This window comes from Siphateles boraxobius, unplaced genomic scaffold (genome assembly GCF_051911475.1).
Source record: "Siphateles boraxobius isolate OS27281-9 unplaced genomic scaffold, OSU_SipBor_1 22, whole genome shotgun sequence".
NCBI lineage: Eukaryota > Metazoa > Chordata > Actinopteri > Cypriniformes > Leuciscidae > Siphateles > Siphateles boraxobius.
The window spans coordinates 17,842,022-17,853,470 of NW_027508833.1; the positions used below are offsets into that span (position 1 = coordinate 17,842,022).

Sequence of the window (11,449 nt, forward strand, 5' to 3'; positions counted from 1 at the left end):
ACAGTGTACTCTCGCGATAATTTATGGGTCTAGCTCTCTTATAGCGTCCGTCAAATCGTGGATAAAAGAAGCTTATAAACGTAATAACCAACTAGTTAAACAGTTAGAAACAATATGAAGTAATTCGCAGAATATGAACTAACACCCATATGTGACATCACGAACAAGTACTGAGGATCTCGGTCAATGCTCCCTCCTCTCCAGAAGAGGGCACAATTGCCTTTATCTACCAGTGCAGAAGAAGACACAGAGAAACAGACATCAAACGACGATGGTGAGACAGCATATTTCCCTTTTCTTTTTTAAATGGTTTATTTTATCTTTAAATATATGTATTTCTGGTCTAGAAATGAACAATGCATATTTAGAACTGCTGAGCATTTGTCTCAATTTTGTAGTGTGTGATAGACAGTAAAGCGGGGTAGTTAGCTTTTGTTTTAGTGTTAGCTTATAATCGATGTAACGTTATTATATAAAAAGAGAACAAATGAATGATTAATAACGTCAGCTCGTTATTGTTATTATCTTCACATATCATTACACATTGGTACTGGTATTAAGGCAAAATTGGATAAATGCACGAGTCAAAGTCATACAACTTAAAGTTAAATATACATTTCAGCCTAATTATGTGTGTGTATATTTTTATGTATATATAACATAAGATAATATATATATATATATATATATATATATATATATATATATATATATATATATATATATATATATGTGTGTATATATGTATATGTATATATATTAGCAACATCTAATAAATTAAGTCATTGTAGATGATAGGCATAAATTAAATGAATGTTTAATTTCACAGGGTCAAAGTCAGAGTGGAGGACAAGGACCTGGTGGAGGGAAGAAAGATGACAAGGTGAGAATTTATTTCACAAATACTCTCGCTACTATTAAGTGGTTTAAAGAATGACATGGAAAGAGTCTGAAGAGATTAAAATTGGAGAAATTTAGCCATTTAGAACATTAGGAATTTGTTTGAGGAATTTAATCATCAAACCAATTTCCTGTGCATTGAATTTTAGGATAAGAAAAAGAAATACGAGCCTCCCATTCCTACAAGAGTTGGGAAAAGGAAAAAGAAAGTGAAGGGACCAGATGCTGCTAGCAAACTGCCTTTGGGTAAAATAAACATCATTATACCTTCACCAAACCTGATGAGAGGCTCATACATGAATGGTAGTAGTGATCCATAAAATCATGAGATGTCACTGTCATTTTTTTCCCTCAGTAACTCCACACACACAGTGCAGACTGAAACTCCTCAAACAAGAGAGAATTAAAGACTATCTGCTGATGGAGGAGGAGTTCATCAGAAACCAGGAGCAGATGAAACCTCTGGAGGAGAAACAGGAGGTGCAACATCCTTATTATTATGTGTCGTTTATGGTTATATATATATATATATATATATATATATATATATATATATATTATATAAGTTCCTTTATACTCAGTATATATTTTTTAAAGAACCATAATTTGGCCCAAATAGGCATTGCAAAGTAGAATAAACATATTTAATGAAATGTCTTAAGGGATAGTTCACTCAAAAATGAAAATTCTGTCATCATTTACTCACCCTCATGTTGTTTCAAACCTGTATGAATTTCTTTCTTCTGCTGAACACAAAACAAGTTCACAAAACACACTTTTTCTAATGAATAAAAAAGAGATTTATGTCCCTCCATTGAAAGTCTATTCACCCAAAACTTGATTAAAGAAGAAATTCTAAAATAAATCCATATCAATTGTACACTTGGAATTAAGCATTTTCCCCCGTTATTATTTGAATCACGGAACCAGACACCAGTTATCTTGCCAAGAAAAATCTTTATTCGTCAGCATAGGCGAAAAACTTGAGAAGATGTTGTATTCGTGCCAGGTCTATGTGTTCCCGATGTTTCTCTGCCGTAGTACAGTAAGATTGAGCTTATATACACCACTCTGGGACTTGCAATTTCCTTGTAAGGTAGAAAAACATGTTGCTTATGTTTAAAAATGGAACGTATACCTCATGTTTACACATGGCACAATCCACTTTCTATATTAAGAAACTTTTTCTCAGTGTATACATTTGTGGTACATTTGCATCATTGGAAAAACATTCCTTTCCTAGTAAAGAACATGCCAACTGAAGTATCGTCATTAGTGGAACATCTCTGCTCAGTGAACGTTGCATTGCACACATACCTCTAAGCACAATATATAACTCTCCCAGCTCCCCTCCTTGTGTCTAAAATAGGATCCTTAAACACATGTGTCCATGCAATCTATAATCTAACTTAGCGTTTCTCAACGGGGGCGTTTGGACAGTGTTGGGGGGCGGTGTGAACGAGGCAGCAGAGAGGGGGGCACTCAGGCACAAATGGGGGGCGTTATTCATCACAACTTTTAAGCCTCTGACAACACAAACAACGTTCAATTTGAATGTAAAATAAAATGATGTCTGTGCAAATTAATGAATTAAAGGGTAACTAAACCCCTGGTCAGAGCCTGACTCCACCCACTGGCAATATTTGAAAAATGCTGGAAAAATGGGCAGAGCCCAGCGGAGGGGGGCGTGCACCTGAGACGCATTTCTTTGTATGGAACCTGCCTATGTCACCAACAACCGCTGCGTCAGGAACCACCGCAACCATCAATAGGAAAATTCAACTGCAGTAGCCACTGTTCAACCTGAGGAGGGCAGCACTCAGACGTTTTTAAACCATATATTGTAGAATTAAAACACTTTAAACCCAAATGTCAAAAAATTTACTGGAATCAATGAACAGCATTTAAGAAGCTCCATTCTTACAGATCATTAACTAAAAAAAGTTGTTTTAGTGTTTAGGTACCCTTTAATATTTAAATGTTGCTAGTTGCCCACTCAGACTTGTCCGGCTAGTTACCAGCAAATGATCTCCATAGCAACAACTAAAAACAAATGCCGCAGCTGTCAGAGTGGTAGAAAGAATGTGTCGAATCAAAATGTACAGAAGCTTCGCGGTTTAAGATTAATGTGTCCAATCAAAATGCAAACAAGCACAATTACGTAGGCTAAAACAATTTTGATATCAAAACGCATTCAAACATCATGGTGTAAAACAAGAAGTGCAGACAGTATAGTGTTGAGTACATTAGATATGGCTTTATTCCCTCACCCATGAACATCCAGCTCCAGATGTGCCTGCTTTGCCAGCAGGTTTTCTCTAACGAGGCAATGAAACCATCCCGTCTAAAGGAGCACCTAACTAAAATTCACCCCGATAAGGCATCCAAGGATGCTGCGTATTTCCTGGACCTCGAGCTGTTGTCTTCTTTGTTTGTCATTTGAAATCAAATGAATGTTTGTAGGCTATTCAAATTTGAAGCCTAGAAAATATATATATATATAGCCTAATTGAGTGCGCGACCGACCGCTGCTTTTCATTGGCCATTTAGGTTACGTTATTGTTCACGTGATTGGTTAATCTTAAAAAAATTGGCGTTTGTTCAAAATGAGAACCACTGGTCTAACTCATGCATCTTAAACTTCATAAGATAATACAACTGATTATGAATACTAATAAATAATAATAATACAGATACATAATATTAAATAATGAAATTATTATTATTAAAAAATATTAAATTTTAGTCTTCATCAATCAAGCAGTTTTTTTCCAAATCTTCTGAAGAGACACAATTGCTTTATATGATGAACAGATTGAATTTAGACTTTTATTCACATATAAACATTGATCAGCGAACAAAGAAGCTCAACCGTACTTGCTTGATGCAAACCTCATTGGTTCTTCAAAAACATCATCTTTTCAGAAGAATTGGATTAAACCACTCGATTCATATGGATTTATTCCACGATCTCTTAATTAACATTTTGAAGCGTCAGAGTTTTGGGTCAATAGATTTTCAATAGAGGATCAGAAAACTCTTATTTTTCATTAAAGAATTCCCTCATTTATTATTGATTTGGAACAACATGAGAGTGATTAATTGATGCAGAATTTTCAACTTTGGGTGAACTAACCCTTTACAAACACAAATCAAGATAAAAATCATGCCCATCCCTTGACATCATTTTTTATTTTATAGGAGGAGAGATCTAAAGTGGATGATCTCCGAGGGACGCCCATGTCAGTGGGAACTCTGGAGGAGATCATTGATGATAATCATGCCATTGTGTCAACTTCAGTTGGCTCTGAACATTATGTCAGTATTCTGTCATTTGTAGATAAAGACCTCCTTGAGCCCGGCTGCTCTGTGTTACTGAACCACAAGGTTAGTAAAAGTCTTTAAAATCAATAAATAGACAAAAATATTGACTCACAGAAAATCAATCAAGAAATCAATTTTATTAGCCATATTGTTATTATTATGCATTCATTGTAGTAGTTCCCTAATGAAATTTGAGTGGTGTAAATGTTTGCAGGTTCATGCAGTAATCGGGGTGCTGATGGATGACACGGACCCTCTGGTGACTGTAATGAAAGTAGAAAAGGCCCCACAGGAGACGTACGCAGACATTGGAGGTCTGGACAACCAGATTCAAGAGATCAAGGTAATAGCTTAGACTTAAAACGGATTATTTATTTATGGTTTATTTGAATAGGGACGGATACAATGTACATAGATAAAACTGAAACTACAGCCATTCTATGCAAGTATCATAGTGCTTAAAAGCGAAGCAACACTCATCCCTAGAAATGCCTTTATAAACTATAAACCTTAAAAAAGATATATATATATATATATATATATATATATATGAAATAAACTAAACATGAGTACACGTTTGTTGCTGAATTAACCAAGATCTGGGGCCTGTACCATGATGGTAGTTGAACAAACTCAGGGTTACAGGATTAGTTTAGAGTTGACAAAACCAAACCAATCCAACCAGGCTTTGTTGGTACCATGATGCTGATCATCAACTTTCTCTGTCAACTCAGGCTTTGATCCTGAGTTTAGGAGTTTAAGTGTGACATCAGTAGCAAACGGCCAATCACATGTTGAGAGAGAGTGAAAATGAGATTAATTTCTCGCGAGAGAAGCAGCGCAATTCACTTATTAAATAAAAGTATTAAAATAGTAAGAATTTAAACAAATTTACACAGCAAGAAGAAAACAGCTGTCTATGAAAGAGGACAACTAAAAGAAAAAGTCTCGCTACTGTATATCAGTGCAAGTAAAAGTTGTGAAGTTATTTTATACAGCTGATAAAGGTATAGAGAGAATTTAACATTTAAGCTCACATGTAGTTATTTTATAGCTTCATCTGTTGATGCTAAAGTGTATTTATATTACCTTTATATATTTATTCATTTAAACTGCGTAATAATAATTGATTTACTAAAATTCTACATCTGTGATTGATTAAGGGTATAATAATTACATAGGCCTAAATAATATCTAAATCATACAAATTTATTATTCTAAATAAGCATCACTAAAAACTAGACGATTTTGTCTTTAAAAATCATTTGCTATGTAGTGACCTTTAATTTGGAGTAGAAACAGGTGGAGTGCCTTTATCGCATCAGGCATGTTTCACTTTGCTCACAGATGATTGGTCCAGGTTCAGTTTGCAACCTCTTACCTAGAACATAACCTGCCCCGGACCAGGTTAGCCGTGGAGCGTAAGTTACTATGGCGATGAATACTGCTAAAAGCCAAACCACTTTCATGGTCCCTAAAACCCAGGGTTGATGCAAACTAAACTGAAACATAGCTGGCTAGCCACCTAAACCGGCTTCATGGTATAGGCCCCTGGTAGCTCTCTTAAAATATCAAAGTTAGCATTAGATTTTAAATAAACGGGTTTCAAAATGTTCAAGGTCTGGTTATAAAGACATTTCTATCTAATTCTTGTCTGGTTAGTCTAAACCAAATTTTCAATACGTTAGGGATATGTGAAAGGTATCTTTACATTTTTAAAAGCAACAAAGCATGATCAAATATTAAGCAATTTCTTATCATCGTGAAACTAAGATTGGCCTTGATTGTTTTATGTATTTTTTTAACATGACTTTTAAAATTTAATTGAGCATCTAAAATCATTCCTAAATATTTCTCCTCTGATACTTGTTCAATATCCTCACTTTTATTTTTAATATTAAGGATTCTGTCACATTTAGATTTTTAAATAGAGAAACATATGGACTTTTTCTTGGTATTTAATGTGAAACAAGAATGAGGCCAAGCTGACACTTTTTCTAAATGTCCTATTAGCTTTTCATTTCCAAGTGACTAAAAAAGTGGCTTTTCATTTCAAAGTGGCTAAAAACGGCAATTTTATCTTTGATTGGATCAAAAAAGGGGCATGTAAGGGTGCAATATTTATTTTTTGTCAATTTTTCTCTGCCCACCTGAACTTATGTTAGCGGAAAATTTCAGAAGCAGAGATTGAATATTTTGATGAAATGTCTGTGTTTTTCATAAAATTATCTTCCTTAAAACAACATTATGCACTGATAAATCATGTACAAGAACACTAGTAAAAAAAAAATTCAGCAAATTATATGAAATCAAAATTAATTCCAAGGCATGTTTGACCTTATAGGAGTCTGTGGAGCTTCCCCTCACACATCCAGAGTATTATGAAGAGATGGGAATAAAGCCACCTAAAGGAGTTATTCTGTACGGTGCACCGGGAACAGGTCAGTCTGGGTCTCAAAACACAATATCGCATTCATGTGACGCATTTCTGTGTTTGGTATTACATATTCTGGGTGTGCAGGCAAGACTCTTCTGGCAAAAGCAGTGGCGAACCAGACGTCTGCCACCTTCCTGAGGGTGGTGGGCTCAGAGCTTATTCAGAAATACCTGGGAGATGGTCCAAAACTTGTGCGAGAGCTCTTCAGAGTGGCTGAGGAACACGCTCCATCGATCGTTTTCATAGATGAGATCGACGCTATAGGCACAAAGAGGTGAGTCTGAGGATTTTGAAGCTCGCGTTTAAGTTTGGGGTTGGTAAGGTTTTTTCAATGAAGTCTCTTACACCCACCAAGGCTGCATTTATTTGCAAATCAAAAATACTGCAAAACCAGTCATTTTATTCAATATTATTACAAATTGAAATAGCTGTTCTTTATTTGAATATATTTTCAAATGTGATTTATTCCTGTGATGGCAAAGCTGAATTTTCAGCATCATTACTCAAGTGTCACATGATCCTTCAGAAATCATTCTAATATGACGATTTGCTGCTCGGGAATTTATCATCAGTGTTGTTATGCTGCTTACTACTTTTTTTTGGAAACCATGATGAATTTTTTTCAGGATTCTTTGGTGAATAGAAAGTTCAAAATAAGAGATTTATTCGAAATAGAATTTTTTTGTAAGATTTGTAAATGAAAATTCTAAAAATGTATTGATTTATTTAATTGATCCTTCCTGAATTAAAGTATTAATTTCTTTCAAAGAAAAATGAATGACACCAAACTGACTTTGTTCAAACTTTGAACTTTAGTCTATATAATACAATTTAATGATAACAAATAAGAGTAAATTATTATAGAACCAACTAAACAAACTTTTAAAAGTTGTGTACATTTTAATATATTTAAATGTACACTTATTTACACAATATTCACTCATAATTCAAACAATTAAAAACAAAATTTGTATTATTCTTTGACGAGGCTGTTGGTGGATTTTGCAACTGACACTGAAAACATCTATGCTATGTTGTATTTATATAGAATATTCTTTTGAATAGAAAACTCATGTGCGACCACGTGTGTGTATATCAGGTGCAGATTAGACTGTATGAACACTGATGTTCGCTGTTGTTCCTCTGCACTGCAGGTATGACTCAAATTCCGGAGGAGAGCGGGAGATCCAGAGAACAATGTTGGAGCTGCTAAACCAACTGGATGGATTTGACTCCCGCGGAGACGTCAAAGTCATCATGGCTACTAATAGGATAGAGACACTTGACCCAGCTCTCATTAGACCAGGTGAGTGAGTCAGCTTACCATGTTTATTTCTGGTGTGGGTTTCACAGGATAATTAAATTAAAGTAGACTCACTGGCCAGAGACAAAAATCTCATGTCAAACTTTAGTGTGGAGTTTTAAAGTGCACATAACTACATTACATATAGTGCATTACTTTGTAGACTAAACGTAGGTGTTCCCTTTCTGCGATTCCACAGGTAGAATTGATCGTAAAATTGAGTTCCCACTGCCGGATGAGAAGACCAAGCGCAGAATCTTTCAGATCCACACCAGCAGGATGACCGTGGCAGATGACGTGACTTTGGATGAACTCATCCTGGCTAAAGAAGACCTCTCCGGTGCTGACATCAAGGTAGCATCAAAGGCCTTTTTAATTAAATAAAAGTCTTTTGTAATTCTATTAGATGCAAAACAAATCGCTGCATCCGAAACCACATACTGTACAGGAGGTTCTACATTTGGTTTAAAACTTGCTTTGCAACCATTAAAAAGTACGTTTTAAATAGTTGTGTGTGGTATGAAATTTGGCATGACAGTGACTACTAGAGAAACTGACATTTTAAAAATGTGACGATACCAGCATTTCACTCTAGCATTTTGAGCACTGTTGAACCGATTCTTAAACACCTCTGATTGGCCATTGTGTTGACGTGCTCAACATATGTCTGTGATTGGCTACAATGATCATTCAACACAGTGGCCAATCAGAAACATAAATGTTGAGCACGTCAACACAATGGCCAATCAGAGGTGTTTAAGAATCTGTTCAACAGTGCTCAAAATGCATACAGTGTCCATTGAATTCATAATGTTTCATGGTGTTCATAATACTTGTTTTACACACAGTTTTTCACCTACTATATAGTTGAATTAGGCATATTCAGACACACGGAATGTCTTGCAGAACAAGATGTAGTTGATTTCACCTTGTCCGACTAATTAACACATTTTAGTTTAGGCCTAAAACATGAACTACTTGAACAAAGACCACCAATGATTGTTGAACAAATTTGTTCATGCACTCCGTTGTACTTAATAGTGATTTAATGTATTTTTTCCCCCAGGCCATTTGCACAGAGGCAGGTCTAATGGCTCTGAGGGAACGGAGAATGAAAGTTACTAATGAAGACTTCAAGAAGTCTAAAGAGAACGTCCTGTACAAGAAGCAGGAGGGAACACCGGAGGGCCTCTACCTTTAAGATGTCATTATCAAGTCTTACACCTTTTTGTATTAAGGCTTATTCCTTATGTAACCATCTGTTGTTCATTTGTGCTCAATGCCAATTAAATATGTCAGTTCACTAAGGTTTTACTGAATTCATTGTCTCACGATTAGATCCAGTGATCCAGTTGTTATTGGCTAGGGTTTGGGGATTAGGAAAATACATTTTGGAGGACAGCAAACCGCAGACCTGCCAACCTGTACGCATTTTGCATAGCGGATACTCATTTTGACCTCAGAGTACGCAAAAACCTGGTGACACGCCTCTCTGTTCAGTCCTCAAATCAAGCAGCAGCAAAAGAAGAATTCGACCAATGATAGCGTTGTGTTCATTCCCCAAATAGCAAACGAGCATGATTGACAGATGCTAAGGCCTATCATTAAAAAGAGACTGAAAATGGACAGCAATAAAGAATCCCGCTCGACTCCCCTTCCGCCAGCATGTTGGGCTGGGATGGATGTGTAAAGTTAAAATATTGTATTGAGTTAACTTAATCTAGATCCGATCATCTCACGGGAGTGATCGCAATCGCATGGATTATCTTAAAATAGCCTACTCCGTCATTCATGGTCACTCAGATAAGAGGAAAACATCCAGCCATGCAAATTATAAAATGCTTAAGTAATGTTGAACAATAAATCTAAATAAAATTAAAATCGCTATGGCTTAGTGATTATGAAATTTATGTGATTTGTGGATTAGCCTACTGATAAACGCGAATCTGGAGAAACAGGTGTTTATTTATTAATTCTCAGTGTTGAGAAACATAGCCTGCATGTGTTACGTTATTGTGTTAATAACTAAAGTAGTCTATCTAATTATGTTACATATTTATTTTGGATGAAAACTAGCGCGTTAGTTACTAATGGATTGAAAAGTAATACTGTCGTATCAGTGCTGCGCGAGCTCTCACAAACAGAGTAGATAATTGTAAAATGAAAATTGACGGGCTAAGTTTAAATTTTGTTCTTGGTTGTGTGCTTTTCTGTCAAAATGTCAGAAAGCATTTTGTATTATCCATCCGTGTTTTTAAAATTCATTTAATGACGAACGTTTTACTGTTAACACAGCCCTCATTATGTCGGATTCGTCTTGATATTATTTTTGGAATAAGTTTTGCTATTATTGGACTCCTGTCTATTCATTGTCAACTAATTTTCTATAAATATGTTGGTATTGGCTAACGTTTATTCAGCTAATGCGTGTCCTGTTTAAAATGTGTAATGTTCAAATTGCAAAGACAGCACGTCTCAAATAAAAGCCCCTTTTTCTGTGAGATTTAGTATCATATTTGGATACTGGAATAATAAATAAAGTAGCCTATTTCAAATGTACAATGCTCCGATGTTAGTGTTTTTTATTTAGGCTACTGTTTTCTAGGGCTAATAAAACCTGGGCTAACGATTTATTTTGTATATTTATGTTGTTCAACATATTGAACTATTTTCTACTTAAGGTACAGTCACTTTTAGCTATGTTTAAATTTTGCTTAAAGTTTTGAATGCAAGTTTGCCACACTGAACAACAGAAAGCTGCTTGTTTTGAAAGAGACTTCTGTGTGAGAGGTGCGTGATGTGAGATCACTATACCAAAATGTCGCTATATAATGTGACCGCACCTTTACACTGAAACAAAGGGTTCCCACAGTCATGGAAAACCATAAGAGCTTTAAAATATGATTTTCAGACCAAGGAAAATCATGGAAAACTCATGGACATTTTTATAGTGAATGTACACTTTTCAAGTTCTGCTCTGCTGTAAAACATTTCACTGGCAAGATATTGCTTTTTTTTAACCATTGTGACCATTGAATATTTTTGGACATATAATCCATATTCGTACACTATACAACTATAAATTTCACTTGTAACTCCCATATAAATTGAAATCTGTCCCTGCTAATTTTTAAAATGAACATCCACTGAAAAAGACATTGGTGAAAAGTGGTAGAAACCCAGTAAAAAGAGATTTAATGAAGGATGCATGCATTGTTTTAACAGGCTCTATGTTGCTAAACAATCACCATAATATTCTAGCACCACACTGTTTGATGTGCAATTCTTTGGCATACTGTTTTGGTTTTTCAAAATAACCTCTTTCAGTATTAGTATACTGCCCACACTGTGAAAGTAAATAGTCTAAAACATTACACTTTACATAGCAAGTAGGCTATAGCAATGAATTTGCTATTGCAACAATAAAATAGAATAGCTTCAATAAGCATACATCTCATTATGGTTAAGTGTTGTTTGTCTGTAGA

General features: G+C 35.2%; 1 protein-coding gene across 1 annotated transcript; it reads left to right on the forward strand.

Moving 5' to 3' along the window:
* The first annotated feature begins 2 nt into the window (after positions 1–2).
* Positions 3–9,271, forward strand: psmc1a (proteasome 26S subunit, ATPase 1a). The gene is made up of 11 exons (XM_077238927.1): positions 3–274; positions 830–883; positions 1,050–1,146; positions 1,256–1,380; positions 4,102–4,287; positions 4,439–4,567; positions 6,569–6,665; positions 6,746–6,935; positions 7,816–7,967; positions 8,164–8,318; positions 9,031–9,271. Exons 1-11 carry the CDS (start codon positions 272–274, stop codon positions 9,163–9,165), a joined length of 1,323 nt encoding a protein of 440 aa, XP_077095042.1. The 5' UTR covers positions 3–271; the 3' UTR covers positions 9,166–9,271.
* The last annotated feature ends 2,178 nt before the right edge of the window (positions 9,272–11,449 follow it).

Excerpts from the sequence above, each read along its gene's own strand:
- psmc1a (XM_077238927.1), top strand. Across the intron at positions 1,147-1,255 it reads TGCTAGCAAACTGCCTTTGG|TAACTCCACACACACAGTGC; the intron begins GTAAAATAAACA and ends TTTTTCCCTCAG. Across the intron at positions 7,968-8,163 it reads CCCAGCTCTCATTAGACCAG|GTAGAATTGATCGTAAAATT; the intron begins GTGAGTGAGTCA and ends GCGATTCCACAG.